At 53.9% G+C, this 17602-nt stretch overlaps 2 protein-coding genes across 5 annotated transcripts; both read right to left on the reverse strand.

The window, feature by feature from the left end:
• Positions 1 to 806: 806 nt before the first annotated feature.
• On the reverse strand, positions 807 to 2787 carry QIL1 (MICOS complex subunit MIC13 homolog QIL1). 4 transcript variants are annotated; one of them, XM_037218353.1, is made up of 4 exons: positions 2754 to 2787; positions 2441 to 2523; positions 1914 to 2064; positions 807 to 1231 (listed from the first exon to the last, which is right to left on the reverse strand). In XM_037218353.1, the coding sequence occupies exons 2-4, from the start codon at positions 2467 to 2469 to the stop codon at positions 1046 to 1048; spliced, it is 366 nt and encodes a 121-aa protein (XP_037074248.1). In that variant the 5' UTR covers positions 2470 to 2523; positions 2754 to 2787; the 3' UTR covers positions 807 to 1045. The 4 variants fall into 4 exon arrangements, with proteins under 4 accessions (XP_037074248.1, XP_037074250.1, XP_037074249.1 ...); XM_037218355.1 differs by having other exon boundaries at positions 2768 to 2780; XM_037218354.1 differs by having other exon boundaries at positions 2764 to 2780.
• Positions 2788 to 6893: 4106 nt separating this feature from the next.
• On the reverse strand, positions 6894 to 16828 carry LOC119095578 (syntaxin-2). The gene is made up of 5 exons (XM_037218432.1): positions 16598 to 16828; positions 9949 to 10079; positions 8796 to 8902; positions 7912 to 8081; positions 6894 to 7718 (listed from the first exon to the last, which is right to left on the reverse strand). The coding sequence occupies exons 1-5, from the start codon at positions 16691 to 16693 to the stop codon at positions 7560 to 7562; spliced, it is 663 nt and encodes a 220-aa protein (XP_037074327.1). The 5' UTR covers positions 16694 to 16828; the 3' UTR covers positions 6894 to 7559.
• Positions 16829 to 17602: the final 774 nt, after the last annotated feature.

The following is a 17602-nucleotide window of genomic DNA, read 5'->3' on the forward strand; positions in this document are numbered from 1 at the left end:
GACCCATTACGGGCATCCGCCCCTGGTTCATAGGCAGTGGCAGACATCTACAACTATGCTCGTCCTCCGATGCGGTGCGCGTGCTGATCCTGACGATGGAGAATGGTAGGTTTAAATCTGAACAAGGCGGGGTGTGTATTATTCATCGGCGACAAGGTGTAGCTTTGAAGAAGGGGCCGCAACCACCGCGCGTCTGGGAAACCAGAGGTACGGGGTTCGATTCCCCGCGGTGCCCGCCCTTCCCGCCAGAGTGAGAGGTAGGCGACGCCATATAGCCTCAGCAGCTGAGTGCGTCGTAAAGCCCCAATCCCACACACAGAAGAGGGGCCGCAAAGCAGCCAGTTTCTACATCCCGGAAATGTGAAGGAATCTGCGTGCACCAAACAGTTGCACTATCTCACCAAAAAAGCGACACTTGAATGAGGGAAGTCAACGGAAACAGAAACGTGGGAAGTGGTTCAAAATTGCACGAACATTCTCAAAAAACTTCCATTTTTTCACTTTCTTTGATAAATTTTCATCTCCATTTTGTATCTGAAAATCCTAGGACTAGCCACATCAAAGTTAATGCGGGGGGGGGGGGGGGGCGCTACCGCTCCTTACACTACAAGTTGGGAGAAGCAGCCCTCCTGTCTGCTCTCACAAAGTCGGCCTGCCCGCCGTGGGCTGTCTGCGAAGTCGTCGGTTGCCGCCCGCCGCCCGCGCAGGCCGTACATCGCCGCGCAGTGTCCCGCAAAAAAACCGCAGCTGCTCCCCAACACAAGCCCCGAGGCCAGAGGCCGGTACACCCCGGAGTGCAGCGTGGATCGAGAATCGCCGCCGTGCATTTATTACAGCCGGTGGACACTTGATCACAATCAGACCGACCCGTCCGCGGACCGGGCCGCGCCGCACATCACCCAGTGTCGACGTCACCCTCAGCACGCGCGCCCCGGCAGCGAGCGCGTGTCGGCGGCTGGTGACGCTGCGCCCCGCGCGCCCGCTCCTGCTCTCGACTCAGCGCGTCAACTAACACTTGCAACTAGAGCGCGGGCACGCAAGGGGACTACGAGCCGCCCTTTTCCTTCACTTGCTCAGGTGTGACAACTAGCATGTCCGACAGCATGTCCTTTGTGGAAACAGCCAATCCCGCCAGGATGTACGGAGACCTGGCGGCCAGGCTGGAAAGCCCAATTACCGCCCAGTTCCAGTAGAGGGAAGCACTGCGCCGCATCTCCGCCGTTTCGGGCAGCTGTGGAGGAAGCCACAATAAATGTTGACTTCGATGTGGGATGTTATATTTTCCATGACATGGAGCAATCATGTGTTTCCAGTTCACATCGGCAAAACTGCTTGCATCTCTCTTCATGACACTCAGCTATGCCATTTCTATGCTGTGCCATGCACTGTGCATGGCTGTTCAGTTCAGAGACCACGTCTTGCCAGCAAGGACACATTTATCATGGATGGCAAAGTCATATGGCACAATTAGCTTCTGCAAGCACCAGCACCTACACAAGTGGTTAGTTGTCTCATAGAATGATGCACATCTGTCTGGCAATTTGGTCCTTTTGACATCTTGGCTTGGCATGAGCAGCCTCTAAAACAACAAGCTACACCTGGTGGGGGCTCTGATCCCATCAAAACTGATATCTGTTCTCATGTGGCTACAAAATGGCAACTCCACCATGACTGCTCATTAATACCAACTCTGTGTCTGAAGATACCACACCTGTACACAGCACAAGTTCTTCACTTTTCTAATTTGCAGGGCCTGATTTGCTGCCTCACAGTCCAGGACATTATTTGTGGTGGTTTCAATTGTGCTGACACATGGAACACATATACATTTACACTCAATAGGCACTGAGAGGCATATGCTCTCCCTCAGTACTGGGCTCGCCTGGCTGCCCCGCAGCATGAAGGAAACTCACATTCAGGTCGCTGGGTATGTACTGGCGGACATCTGGCAGGTGCTGTGTCAACCTCAGGTAAGTATGCTGTGCCGTACTGCTGTCTGCCCACACACCCTCCCGGGCAGTGTAGTACACAGTGCCGCCGCAGGCACCCAACTTCACTGACAGCCTGATGACAAGAGCAGTCTCTGCTGTTGGGACTTGATAGCTGTTCACCAACTACTTTGAGAAAACCAGAGCCATGACTTAGGGTGTACATCTATTGTTATTGCCTGTTCATGTCACCTAATGCACCACAAACTTTGCAAATATATATTAAGAGTAAGGCAAGAACCATAAAAAGGAGGCATTTGTTTGTCCTTAGTAATTCAGAACAGAGCTTGTACAACTTCTGCTTTCATCATTCAAGCAAACCCCATACTGATATGGCCTCAATTATTTCAGATTTTTTACACCACAATTCCCAAGTTGAAGCACTATCCTGTTGGTCTGGCATAATCCCTTCATTCATGTTTTTCAAATACACATACTTGTATTTCACTTACTTGAGAAGCTTCTGCATTGTCCCAGGCATCACTTAGATTTATAGGCAATCACTCAATGTTTTCATGTAACCTCATGCAATCTCCTGAAAAATATCGTAGGAGTCATAGATGATATTATTGAGGGTGGCTCGGTATTACCAGCGCAGGCTTCGCACTCGGTACAACAGTGCATATGAATTAATTAAGTAAGGAATCTTCACAACATTGATATCAGTAGATTCATCATACACTTATGAATCGCCTTAACATCTTCACTTAGCTCTATGTCACACAGATTGACGAAACGGCGCTTCATCCCACGCCTAGCACCCACCCAGCCGCACCAACCCATGGCCCGGCCAAAGTTGTGTTAGAGGTGAAACCGTCCGGTGATTATCGCTTCATCTTAGCTTAACGTAATGATGACGTCACTGGTGCCAAGGCGTAATGCGTGGAGGATGCCATTTTTTTCAGTACAAAGCAGCCTGACAACCCCTGACACCTCGTTTATTGGTTGTGCGGGTCAACCACTGGCGTCATCATCGCTCGGACGAGTTTATTTCGCACTCTGGGGAAGTCCTGGACGCGGTGTTCCACCGGCCTCCGCTCAGCCCTTTGACGTCTCTCCTCGCCAGCGGGGATCTATTGACGGCGTTTTCATTTCGCGTCATGATCCTAAGGCTCAGCGTACCCTGCTTCAAGCAATGAAAAGTTCTCTCATTCCCTGATTTATAATTAAGTACCCTTGAGGGTTATGTGCCTTCGCAATTTTGCGATTTATCAACATTGGGTGTAAAATAGGTCATGCAAACGTTGATGGATATCTGGTTGGCGACTTGACACTATCCTAACCTTATCTATCAACTCTCCGCGATGAAAGCCTGGGAGGGTAGTTCCAAGCTCCAGTGCGTCAACGCTCGCCGTTTAAAGTGTGTCATGTGCATGCCAATGAGGGTTACATCAAACCCACCTTGAACAGCGCGGTTAATTCACTACATTCACGCACGAGCCCACACTTTTGCAGGAACTTAACATGCATGCAACTTCGTGTGCAATGCGTTGTACTTCACACACTCGTCATGAGCATCAATCACCCATCTCGCTATTTACAAGCCGACCACGTGCCATTGTGACCATATTTGGATACAAAGTGCAAAGAAGGATTATAACGCAGAATTCGGACGCATGATGCTATCCATTCACGCTAGGGGCGCAATCAGAAATTGAGACAGGAGGGGCTACCAGGATTTGCGATGGGGGAATCTTGGACCCCAGCACCAAACACAGTCAGTTCACGGAAGGATCAATACCAGGTAGCAGTTCCGCGGAGTGAGCGATTGTTCAGGCTGTTGTCCACGTCTGGTCCTGGTGTGTTCGTATGTGCGCGACATTTCGGCCAGTTTATTCTCCGGCCATCGTCAAGTGCTTTCGAGTCCTGAGAATGACGTTTGGTTTTCAGCAATGTACGCGTCACAGCACAAATTCTCTCCTTAGAATTGCCGGAATGCGAACCAGGGTCAATTGATCGATAGTCCAGTGTTCTACCTACTGAATCGATCGCTGGACTGCTTTAGAAGACACTGTTTTGAATCACAGCAATGGTAAGGAAAGAATTCGGGCTGCGACGCGCACATGGCTTAAAGCCAAACATCATCCATCCCTGATCAAGACTTCATAGCACCTGACGGCGATAGGAAAGCTAATTGATGGAAACCTTGTGTGATTACCAGTACACCAGATGTGGACGATAGTCCGAATAATATTCAAAGGCGTGGTGGCCAGAAAAAAGCTGCGCCGCATCGTGACGAAGAGGGGGGGGAGGTGGGGATGGGCTGATATTCCATGTGTGGCTCTGGCGGCGCGCATACAGAGAAGCTCGTCCCGAGAACAGTACATAAATCGCCGTCTTGCCCACAGAAGAACAGCGATGTATCCCATTTGATCCCAGGCCCTACAACCAGCACCATCCCTGTCTAGAAGCACCGTGCACCTGCCCAGCGTTTATCTCAATCTGCCTGTAGTCGTCGAGAGCGCCATTATTTGTTTTCCAGTGTCAGGAAGCACGAGAGCTTGCGTATTGGCGTGCATAATGTATGCATGTTAAATTTCTGCCAAAAGCGTGGACTCGTGCAGTGGATAGCGTATATTAAAGCATATTATTCAAGATGGGTTTGATGCAACCACCATCGGCAGAGCGTGGAACGCCTTAAAACGGCGAGCGTTGGCGAACCTGGGCGGGAAATACCCTGCCGGGCTTTCGTTACAGACATTAACGAAATAAGGATCGGGTGGTGTCTGGTCGCCAACCAGAAATTTATCAACTCTGCATGACCTATTGTACCCAAAGCGCTGATGAATCACAAAATTGCAAAAGTACAAGACACTCAAAGGTCTTGATTAGAGGTCATGGAATGAGCGAGCTTTTTGTGCGGCATGCTGTCAGCGCGATCTGTACCCGGTCTGGAGGATCCGCCCCTCCCCCAGCGCTGACCACGTGCCGTCGCCCGCCAGTGCGGGCCGTGGCATGTCAGTCCCGATCCCATCTGTACCCGGTCTGGAGGATCCGCCCCTCCCCCAGCGCTGACCACGGGCCGCCGCCCGCCAGTGCGGGCCGTGACATGTCAGTCCCGATCCCATCTGTACCCGGTCTGGGGGATCCGCCCCTCCCCCAGCGCTGACCACGGGCCACCGCCCGCCAGTGCGGGCCGTGACATGTCAGTCCCGATCCCATCTGTACCCGGTCTGGAGGATCCGCCCCTCCCCCAGCGCTGACCACGTGCCACCGCCCGCCAGTGCGGGCCGTGACATGTCAGTCCCGATCCCATCTGTACCCGGTCTGGAGGATCCGCCCCTCCCCCAGCGCTGACCACGGGCCGCCGCCCGCCAGTGCGGGCCGTGACATGTCAGTCCCGATCCCATCTGTACCCGGTCTGGAGGATCCGCCCCTCCCCCAGCGCTGACCACGGGCCGCCGCCCGCCAGTGCGGGCCGTGACATGTCAGTCCCGATCCCATCTGTACCCGGTCTGGAGGATCCGCCCCTCCCCCAGCGCTGACCACGGGCCGCCGCCCGCCAGTGCGGGCCGTGACATGTCAGTCCCGATCCCATCTGTACCCGGTCTGGAGGATCCGCCCCTCCCCCAGCGCTGACCACGGGCCACCGCCCGCCAGTGCGGGCCGTGACATGTCAGTCCCGATCCCATCTGTACCCGGTCTGGGGGATCCGCCCCTCCCCCAGCGCTGACCACGGGCCGCCGCCCGCCAGTGCGGGCCGTGACATGTCAGTCCCGATCCCATCTGTACCCGGTCTGGGGGATCCGCCCCTCCCCCAGCGCTGACCACGTGCCGTCGCCCGCCAGTGCGGGCCGTGACATGTCAGTCCCGATCCCATCTGTACCCGGTCTGGAGGATCCGCCCCTCCCCCAGCGCTGACCACGGGCCGCCGCCCGCCAGTGCGGGCCGTGACATGTCAGTCCCGATCCCATCTGTACCCGGTCTGGAGGATCCGCCCCTCCCCCAGCGCTGACCACGTGCCACCGCCCGCCAGTGCGGGCCGTGACATGTCAGTCCCGATCCCATCTGTACCCGGTCTGGGGGATCCGCCCCTCCCCCAGCGCTGACCACGGGCCGCCGCCCGCCAGTGCGGGCTGTGACATGTCAGTCCCGATCCCATCTGTACCCGGTCTGGGGGATCCGCCCCTCCCCCAGCGCTGACCACGGGCCACCGCCCGCCAGTGCGGGCCGTGACATGTCAGTCCCGATCCCATCTGTACCCGGTCTGGAGGATCCGCCCCTCCCCCAGCGCTGACCACGGGCCACCGCCCGCCAGTGCGGGCCGTGACATGTCAGTCCCGATCCCATCTGTACCCGGTCTGGGGGATCCGCCCCTCCCCCAGCGCTGACCACGGGCCACCGCCCGCCAGTGCGGGCCGTGGCATGTCAGTCCCGATCCCATCTGTACCCGGTCTGGAGGATCCGCCCCTCCCCCAGCGCTGACCACGGGCCACCGCCCGCCAGTGCGGGCCGTGACATGTCAGTCCCGATCCCATCTGTACCCGGTCTGGAGGATCCGCCCCTCCCCCAGCGCTGACCACGGGCCACCGCCCGCCAGTGCGGGCCGTGACATGTCAGTCCCGATCCCATCTGTACCCGGTCTGGGGGATCCGATCCGCCCCTCCCCCAGCGCTGACCACGGGCCGCCGCCCGCCAGTGCGGGCCGTGGCATGTCAGTCCCGATCCCATCTGTACCCGGTCTGGAGGATCCGCCCCTCCCCCAGCGCTGACCACGGGCCGCCGCCCGCCAGTGCGGGCCGTGACATGTCAGTCCCGATCCCATCTGTACCTTGTCAACAGACTCCACCCTCCTTCACAGCTGCGTTGGCCAAATCACAAGTCATGTCAAATCCTCCCATGCCAGAGGAGAGAGGCGCCATAATAACACTAAGTACACGGCATGAAACAACAAGGTAAGGTCAGACAAAGCCCGTCGCGACTTTATTCCCACGATTTCAGGACAAAATGAGCTTATTTAAATTAACGTGCACCCTAAAGGGCTCCACATTGGCAGCACCATGCCGAGAACATTACAAGACACTCGCATGGGTCGATGCCGTCCACAACCATATCATAGATCACATCACACACATATCCTCACATAAACCACATCACATGTCATCACATAGATCACATCACACACATATCATCACATCACATAGATCACATCACACACATATCATCACATCACATAGATCACAAACATAGACCACAATCATAACCACATAGAACCCAGCTCACTAGCCAATGACCGCTCGTTTTCACAAACAAACGTCTATTGTCTCACAGTCAGTCTGCTTGTTGTGAAGTCAAATGTCAATTAGATGTCGAGGCCTGCAGCAGATTTTATGGTAATAGAATCTGGTATCAAATAGCTAACCAAAGCCTCGCAAAGGTGCTGTTAGCTCTCCACAAATATGCATGAGCAGTGCATGCCAGCCTGTGCCATTTCAAGACATGTGTGTACATGCATGCAAACGCATGCCGAGTCCTGCCGCGTGTCATCACAATAATTGTCACTGCGTTGTCCAGAGCACGGCATCTCACGTCGACTGCCAGCTAACAGCATGTCGGCGTGCTGACAATGCGCTAGCCCAGGTAGCTGATGAGGATTATCAGCAGGATGACGCCGACCACGGCTAGCACAATGCCGCAGCCAATCATCATCTTGCGACTGTTCTTCTTCTTCTGAAGTGCGCTGCCCAGCTCCTTCTGACCTCGTTCCGCGTTGGCCACTGTCTTCATTGTCTGAAAGGGGGACGGACAATCACGCCGAGTCGTGCTTCATGAGTCACGGTAGGGGGATGCTGCCGCTTGGTCATCGATCCAGTCAGCTGTTTGCTTTTACTATCCAGCGCGAGGCACCAAGATAGCCTTTTATCAATAGGTGGCAGCACCTGTCGAGCGGTGTCCGCGGCCTGTTGAAACACGTAACACTCACATTGTCCTCTATGCGGTCGATGGCTTCGCCCTGCTGCTGCACGAGCAGCGACAGCTGTATGAACATCTCGTGCAGCTGCTCGATGGAGGTCTCCAGAGCGCGGATCTGCTGATAGCGGTCCTCTGCCTCATTCAGCTCGGCTCGAGCCGTCTCCACGCGCATCATGATGCCTGTAACCAGACACTGACCACCGTCAGTCTTCTGGACAACAGGACGCAAGCCGCTGTATATCTACTAGCTAACCCGACACAGGCCTGCGTCCATCTACTGGCTAACCGAACAAAGGCCGGCGTCCATCCGCCGACAGCCGGACAAGGGCCGACGTCCATCTAACGGGCAGCCGGACAGGGGTCGATGTCCATCTAACGGGCAGCCAGACACGGGCCGACGTCCATCTAACGGGCAACCAGACACGGGCCGACGTCCATTTAACGGGCAGCCAGACACGGGCCGGCGTCCATCTAACGGGCAGCCGGACACAGGCCGGTGTCCATTAAAGGACAATCAGACGCAGGCCGGTGTCGATCATACGGCGTTTCATGCATATGGCGATTTCCAACGGATCAAAACACTGATGTTTTCATTTTGCAGACTGGGATGTGCGTGACCCATCCAAGGTCAAAGCAGCAGACAGTTGTTACCCGCCAGAGCTCGCGTGGGTGCGGGGATGACGAGGGGTCAATGTGACTACGTGGCATACGTGGGTACGTGGCATATTACCTTGCCTTTAACCGGACACGCAAGAAATCCGCCTGCTCTCCACAGTATGGACACCGGGACTAAATGACTAAATCGCGGCGTGATCCCGCTCGCTCCGCTCGGCGCGCGGTACGTCGGCGTGCGTGCGCGGCGCGAGACGCCAGCTCAGCTCGCGCGCCGCCTACTTTCGTTGAAGAGTTGCACGTCGCCATTGTCCAAGAGCGTCTCCAGCTCCTCATCATCGATAGCGGCGCCAGTGATGAGCAGCTGCCGCTTCAGGTGCTCCTTCTTCCTGCCGGGAGAGGGCGGTCGGGTCAGGAGCGGCGCGGGACTCCAAGGGCAGCCTGGCCCGGCCGCGCCTCGTCGGCAGCTGGACTCGTCTGAGGTGCCGGCGGGCGCAGTCCGGCCCTCTCCTCGGCACCGGGGCCCGCTCACGACGCGACACGGGTCAATGACGCCGTCAGTGGCTGGACTCGTGCCGTTCAACTGAGCAGGCCTGCCCCCCCCCCCTCCCCATCCCCCCCCCCCGCCAACTCACGCTGCGCTGTTCAACATGGCAACGCCCACGACACAGGCGGCTATAACAATGGCACATCCACAGAGCCATGGGTAAAGCTCTCTGTCTGTCAGGAAGGGCTTGGTGCCCTTCACCAGCTGCTTGTTCCGACCGTTTGATATTTTTCGTTTGTTTGAAATTCAGTCGGAATCTCTCGATTGAAAGATGGATATCTGAGATCAGCGCCCACGCTAGGCAGCGCGTGTTGCGCAAGCCCTGGCCCAATTTTAGAGCGGCCGACGCCAACGGTCGCAAGCCGTCCCGGCCGGCAGCAAATAGATAGCCCTAAGTCGACTCGAACCCACACTGCCACGGATAGGTAAACCCGAGGCAAGGTCCTGTAATCCACTGAGTTGTCAGACGAACATTTATGACAAAATCACGGAATATTTGCAGTCAGAACACTACAAAACGTTGCAGAACAAACCCATTCGTAGCGCCGATGCGACGTAATGGATGAGTAGATGAACATCCTTGTAGCTAATACAGAACGATATGATATAAATATGACGTGCACGTGCAGAACACAAACACAACAAGATTAGATTAGGTGAAGCAGATCTAGATCACCCTGCAACATATCGATCCGCTGCCCAAGGTAAACAAAGATAATTAATTAATAAGATGGGCACAGAAAATAAATTCAAGCTGGCATCGACAACTCGTAATTGAAGAGCAGCGTGGGAGGGGAGGTGGGAGGATGCGCGGTCGGCTCTGCACCAAAGTCGTACTGATGGCATTTACATGAAAAGGTCATAATGGCATGGCTTCATTCTGCCAACCTGGCCCTGAAGTTCAGTTCCTCGTCGTTGAAGTGCTGCACCACAGACAGCAGCTGCCTCCTGGCGCTGTTGATCTGAATCTGGACCATGTGCGCCTGCGTTGACGTTAGATCTGAAGTCTTGTCATTCAGCTGGAGAGCAGAACAAATACGTCAAACGAAATGAAAACTTAAATTAAATGAAAAACGGATACGTTGCACCAGGAATCATCCACGAACAGGACAATATGCACGCTCCAGTCACCGATCTGCCGACGGCGCTGACGCACCAGACCCAGGTACGGTCTATCTTATTCTCAGCACGGCTCTGAATCAATCATAGATAACGATGTTCTAGCATGCCATTGCACTTATCATGTTGTTTCGACGACTAAAACCTTGATACGAAAGATCGGTTCCTCGCACCAAGAACAGTTCGTCTGTGGGGCTTCGTGGTCTGGGGGGGGGGGGCATCCCGTGCATCACGTTCCGCTTACGGAAACAGATTCGCCTTCAGCACCTTCCGCGGTTAGCCAACTCTGTTTTACGCAGGGGCCATTTCAGGCTAGCAGGGGCCTTTTGGCGGATCCTGAGGCCCTCGGCGCTTCAGACAATCATATCAATTAGGCCTTCATCATTTATGGAATCAAATTATTTCACAAGTATCCCTAAACGAGGCTGGACGGACGATCGAGAGCGGCCCTCATTTTTTTTTCCATGGGGGGGAAAATCCCTTCTGCCTCCTAACTGGCCATCTTTCTACAACAATAACGCCAAAATTGCTATAGTTGCTGTGTCTCTCCAAAATTTTCCCCCACGAAATGCTCTTGACTGCGTGGTGCGCATGCCTACGACCTTCACAGGGAAGACTTATTTGGCCCAACCCAACTGATGCCTATGTGGCTGTGTCCATATCTACCCTGCCACCCCTTCCCATTCAGTTGTATCCACCCGTCACCCATCCGTTTACATTTTCCAGCTCTTTGAGCCCGAGTAACAGAAACGTTTCACGAATGAACTAATTGTCCGACTGTCGTCCTTGTCTGGTGTAACAGTATGTCCACAACATTTTGTCCAGTCATGTCGCCGGCCGTTATCAGGTGTTACATAGTCCTGAAAAGGCTAGTGCACAGGTATCAATTTGTATTCTTTTGAGTGAGTCACTGCCCCCTGCCCTCCCCCCCCCCCATGTCCAATCTTGCCCCCCAACGATGAGTTTGCCCTCCAACCTTCTGGAGCCTAGGTACAAGAAGGACATTGGAAAAGGTAGTTAAAAGTTACCACGACTTTAACAAACAGCTCTACTTATTGTTTCACAGGCAAAGGAAACAAAGAAAAAGCAATTTGCGGTGTCATATTCAGTTAAGTGCAACTGACTGAGATTATCACATTTTTAAGGCTCCACGTTTAGATCCTGTTTGCTCTATTTTCCCCTTGCTTTCCCTATATGTTTTATGATTTTATCTACACGATTATTATGACCGGTCGACTCTGGCCTTGATTTTTGCTATTTTATGAACGTTTTGGCATTGTTCAGCGATGTCTCAGTTTCTACAGACAGCACCAGGTCACATCATAATGGCACGACATCTTATCGGAGATTGAAAACAAACCGTTTGGGCGTTAGGATCTAACAGCGTGACCATGTTATAAGCTGCATACGCCTAGAGGAAGCCTTAAAATTTTTCGACCTTCATCTGTATCACTTTAATTTTACCCTCTGAGCCGATAAACAGCCAGGTAAGACCAGCAATCACGTTTGAACCGTGGATCCAGAAACATTGCGTTTACCTTATCAGTTCCCCCGACAAGTTCTCCGCTGTGAAGTATCAAATTACCAACATTACCCAAAGGTGATGATCGGGAATTAAAGGGCCACTCGGCCTGTGGATCCCAGTCTTTTCGCGATCGCGCTCAGTAAACCGGGCAGCCTCATTTAAACGATGTGGTCAGTGCGGACTGCCGTACAAGATGCCAGCCCAGTGTGATTCGAGACTGGTTTTTAGCCGTTAAACTGCGGATGACAATAGTATTGCTGGTGTAGACCGTTCGACGACCCGGCCATCGAGAACAACATGGAGAGGGAACGCGGCCAGGGGCCTTGGAACGCGACAGTTCACCTTAGTGTCATCCGTGAACATCTTGACCGGGTCCTCGCCATTCTGGTAAATCATTGACGAAGTTAATGAACAGGATTGGTGCCAGCACCGATCCTTGAGACGTACGACTGGCGACGTCGGTCCAGTCAGACTTCAAGTCATGGGGCCGCGCTCTCGGCTGCTGAATGGAGGCAGTCTGTAATTTTACAATTTTGTCTACTAGTTTAAGAAGCCGCGGGATGTTGCAATCGATTTATTGACCAGAATCAAGTGTTATGCTTCGAAAGGTTTCCCAGCGCCAGCAAACTAGCATACCATATGACCGATCTAACATGGCAAAGAAAGATAGGCTCTTTTCACACCAGCATTACGAGGCAGGGGTCTAATTGGGTACAAAATCTGAAATACACAGAAACCGAGATGAACAGGAGAGATACCCATTGTTTGCTGTCAGGTCTATAACAGCATACTGAAAATGTTACTCTGGAAGTGATGAAAAAGTTGCATTCGATGTTACCGACAGTGAGCGCTCCGTTGCAACGCTGCGTTATTGGATGCCATCCATAAACGGCCTGCGGGCGGAGCCAGGTCGTGTGCCGCTCCTCACACGGCCGAGGCTGTCTCTGGGATGACGTGTCTGGTGACGAGGCGCCGGTCGGGGCTTTATCAGTGGTGTGCCGCTCCTCACACGGCCGGGGCCGTCTCTGGAATGCCGTGTCTGGTGACGAGGCGCCGGTCGGGGCTTTATCAGTGATGTGCCGCTCTTCACACGGCCGAGGCTGTCTCTGGAATGCCGTGTCTGGTGACGAGGCGCCGGTCGGGGCCTTGTCGGTCATGTGTCACCGGTCGGGGACCATCCCTGCGGTGGCGCTACAGCCGGCTGAGCGCGATGTTCTGCAGCAGTGGCGAAAGTCGAGTAATACGGGCGGGGTTGGTCGTCTCATGGCGTATTTCATGCGCTAAGGCGTGTTATTTCAATTTCGGGTGTGTCCGTTCAGCTCCATCATTCACTTTGGGTGACTGCTTCGTGCACTTATCTTCCCGTGCGGTGATTTTCCGTTGCATATGGCTAGGCACACTTTTATCAGGTCCAGTTAACGAGGATTCCCCGGCCCCAAAGACGACATCCACTCCCAAGCATTTAAACTGTCCGTGAAATAGCTTTGTCCGGCATTGCGGCGGGCAACATCCGTTCCATCTATGGCCAATTGTCGAATGGCATGCTCCTCAAAAGGACTCAAAGTGATATTATAACGCATTTTAGTCGATGCATTGGTGGCTAGTAATTGGCACGCGTAACTAAACCTATCGCCTTAGTTTTTCTTTGTTCACTGTATTGTGTGTCCGTGACACAGTATGAGAAAGTGATTGGACTATTTCCTTCATTTGTGATGATGTCACGAATGCACTTGACCTCTCCCGTCGATGTTTGATCGAGCTGCTAACCAGTATGTACTCATTATGCTCTCCAACAAACATTTCTGTCGAGTTGGGTTGCTTTGAACTCATCGGTTTATTGGGATGAACCAGGCGAAAGTAGGCTTAAAGCAATGGTTTCCTGGTTAAAGGCGGTAGAATTATTAAAGGGTGCTCGATTTCAGGCACAGTTCAGGACAATCATGTACCGAGCAGACACCCCTACTATAGGCTGTTGATTTGCCATTTTTCAGTCGCTATTAAGAAGACCCAGCAACCACAACCGTAAAAGTGATCGACACTGCCATCTCCAAATGACTCCTAGAGCCACGGGACGGGGGGGGGGGGGGGGAGATGGCGCCTCGTCTGTCTGACAGGACGGCATCGCACCTCTCCATTGACATTAGATCGTGCTGCAAATCATTTGATGAGTGGGGTTTCTGCTGCGTCAAGGGAGTTGGCCTTCACCGAGCTGTAAAACCTCCAATACCCTGCTTAGCTGCGGACAAAGTTGGATCCTGTGACCCATTGTTCATCGTGGAAGTTCAAATACAGAATGTCATTTTACAGCGTAATGCTTACCTGCAGAACTCGGGTTATATTGAACACTAATGTGCGAATACTTTTTGCCCATCGTACTGTCGACTAATCCTTAATCCCACATTTCGGCTGGCATTGATCTTGTTGCAAGGGGTCTTGAATTTGACTCTCGAAGTTATATGTCACAGCCAGTGGCCGGTGGCAGACCATGGGGCAAAACCTCGTTAATCCCTTACGTTATCTCCTTTCAGGGCCGAAGTATGCTTGAAAATTGGCTGAGCCTTGCTGGCCTGTAGAACTTTTAAGTTAAATATTTGATAGAATATTCCAAAAGATGAATATCGTAGTGTAGCACGCCTAAAAACAGATAGATGCTACAGCAGCCTCTAAAACGAAATGAGATATTGGCTCAGATAAGATACCACGAAGTCTTAAGCAAAGTTTGGTACGACTTCTGGGCGTGGAGTGGAGTGGGGGTGAGATGAGGAGTGTTGCAGAGTTATGTATGTCTCGTGTGGCCTAAATCATCTAGCTTGAATTCCTGCGCCTTTGAGGGTCTTTGTATTAGCAAATGGTGTTGGAAGTCGGATTGGAAGACCAGCCGGGTTCCTGCAGACCCCACCGAACGATGGCACTGCTCGCAAACGCGACCCAAAACTTCAGTGATCGTTTTTCGGAACGGGCATCATCGAGTCTTATTTTCGGAGTGGCAAAGCAGCATGTCCGGTTTGCTTTTTAAAATGTAGTGAAAATTACTGGCTAAGTTCATGCAATACAATCTCACCTTGGTCACAGCGGAGTGCTTTCCAAAGTTGACAAAACATTGAATACCTCTTCCTGTACTGTAGGGCTTTTCAGATAACAGAAGGGGGATTTTAGGGTGCATAAGGTTTAGGGTGCATAACGAGTGCTTTCCAAAGTTGACAAAACATTGAATACCTCTTCCTGTACTGTAGGGCTTTTCAGATAACAGAAGGGGGATCTTAGGGTGCATGACGTTTAACAAGCATGTTTAGGGTAACATATGTGTCCAAACTGGAAGAGCACAGTACCAAAAACTAACTTCTTACTTTGAACTACCTGTGCTTTAGGGCAGGTGGTGCTAGGGTCCAAATCTTGAGTTTTAGATTAATTACTTGAGATTTTGGCTTCCCAATACAAAAATCATCAGTCAGCGATCCATTTATGTGGAATGCACTGCGCACTCCGTGCACTCCGCTCTGCTACGCAGGGTTTCTCGCTTGGCCCATCCATGGCACGGACTTGTACTCAGATGGTATAGGTCGCATCTACCAGATGGGGCCCGAGGCAAGGTCCCAGCTGGGGCCCAGCGCCTGCCCTGGCCCCGCTAATATCCCAGGCAGGACCCTGGCTGGAGTCCAACGCCAGACCACACTGATACCCTGATGTTTTACCAGCATGTGCCCAGCTGGATACCCAGCCACGCCGCGGGCAGACGGCCCGGCCACGGCCCTTCAAACAAATGTTGCGAGGACCATCTGGAGCCGTGCTGGGCATTCTGTTACTGCCCACACGGTCTGCCCGTCTAGGACCCGACCGGGATCCCTATAAAATGCTGGCTTGGCCTAGGTGGGTGAGCTCATTCAGCATCGAGCATGCGCACACAGGTATGATCACATGGGTGCTGAAGAGCTAACTCAACTAGCAGTGCTGTTACTGACGGGGGTTTCAGTTGCCACACGTTCGAAGCGCAGTGGCTGAGGGCTGCTTTCCCTTCATAGGCACAACGGCTTGGAGCAGTGTTCCCCACAAATACATCTGGTCCGCATTGAATGTGTTTTGAAACAAGGGGGAGGGGAAGGAGTGTTCCCCACAAATACATCTGGTCCGCATTGAACGTGTTTTTAAACTTTGGGGGGCGGGCATTCTCAACGGGAGGACATCCGCCTGATCGCATTTGGGGTACGTTTGAGGACCATGTTTTGAAGTGACGCGCAGGGAGGGGTAATGTTTTGTTTGACATTAGCTAACGTGCATACACCTGATCACTAACATTTTGGTGTGTTGAGATTGAAAAGGTCATTGGCAACGGGTTGCGGCAGCTATGTATATATATATATATATATATATATATATGCATATATGCATATACGTGTATCCATGTGATTGATAATCAGAGCAGAAGTAGACGAAATCCAAGAAAATTTGTGTGTCAGTCCCCCCATGGCGCCTTCAAGACTCTGGCTTCCAAATATTTTGAGAAATCGACACCCATGGGCCTGCATGATGCTTGGCTATCAGCTATGTACGCGTCATAACTCACATTCTTTGCTTGGAACTACCGGGATTCGAACCGAAGTCTTCTTGATTGCGAGAACAGACGCGTTTTAGTAAAGTTTGCACCAAAACTTACCCTGCTTTGATGATTATTTTAAACGTAGTACGAAAAGACGATTTGACCGAAAAAAGCACAAACCGTAAAATCCCGTAATATTTCTTGAATAACTAAAACTCCCGCCCGTACTCTAATCCAAATCGTTTTTGTCCCAAGTCTACACCCAACCCAACGGGTGACCCGTTCCACAAGGGTGAGGCTGCTGTTTCACACCACTGCAGCGGTAGGGGACAGGGGCGGGGGGGGGCAGTGGTGCGCACCTTCTGCTGCAGGCCGTCCAGCTGAAGCCGGAGGCGGCTGAGCCGAGCCAGGGCGGCCGTGGCGCGCTGCTGCGTCGCTTGCCACGCCTGCTCCATGGTGGCGAGGGGAGTTCAGCTGGCGGCACTGCTGCCGGCTGACTTCATCCACCTCGGCGCGTGCCTCGGCCAGCTGGCCGGTCAGCTCGCCCAGCGCCGACAGGAACTCGGCGTCGGGCCCGTCCGGCTGCTGGGCCGGCTGCGGGGCCGGCCGCCGGCCCAGCAGCCGCGCCAGCCGCGCTGGCCGGCTGACGGTCACCGACGGGCTGGCGTTGGGGGCGACAGCCGGGGCAGCTGCCGGGGCACCACCCGGGGCAGCACCCGGAGCAGCAGTCGGGGCAACAACCGAACCGGTCCGCTGCTGCAGCTCCAGCAGGCGGTCTCTCGCCATGGTGTCGCCGTTACAGGGTCAGCTCACACGGCTGTCCGACGCTCACTGGCGGCCTGGCCTCGCTGGCAGCACGCCAAACCGCTGCAGGGTAACAGCGCGGCGCCGGCGGCTCCGTCGAGCGGCGGCACTGGAGGTCACCGTGTGCCCTGCAAGCGGGGACTGACGTGACGCTATAGCTGATGGCCAACAGAACGTCACCGAGTGATTTTCTGAGGTTCACGATATCCCCTCAGCTGCCACCGGCGAGGGATATCTATTCTCAGACGGTTCACGCTGTCCAGCCAGCCGTGGTGAACTCGGACCTGCCACCACCTGTGCGGTGCCGTGCGGCAGGTCGAGCTCGTGCCGCTGGAGGTCAGTGGGACCCTCACAGTTCACAGCTGGCGGCGTTCGTCACAGGCTGCAGCTGGCGGCGTCCGTCACAGGTCACAGCTCTGGCACGAGCTGTGCCGCCACCAACACCACTAGCCGGATCGCGCCACCGCGTCGACCCCAGCAGCACGGAGCGCACGGTCCTGAAGCGTGCACGCCTCGCCACCGCCGCCTTCGCGTTCCACCGACACCTGCGCTACGCCTGC

The sequence above is a fragment of the Pollicipes pollicipes genome, unplaced genomic scaffold, assembly GCF_011947565.3.
Source record: "Pollicipes pollicipes isolate AB1234 unplaced genomic scaffold, Ppol_2.1 Scaffold_4219;HRSCAF=4965_pilon_pilon_pilon, whole genome shotgun sequence".
NCBI classification, from domain to species: Eukaryota; Metazoa; Arthropoda; class Thecostraca; order Pollicipedomorpha; family Pollicipedidae; genus Pollicipes; species Pollicipes pollicipes.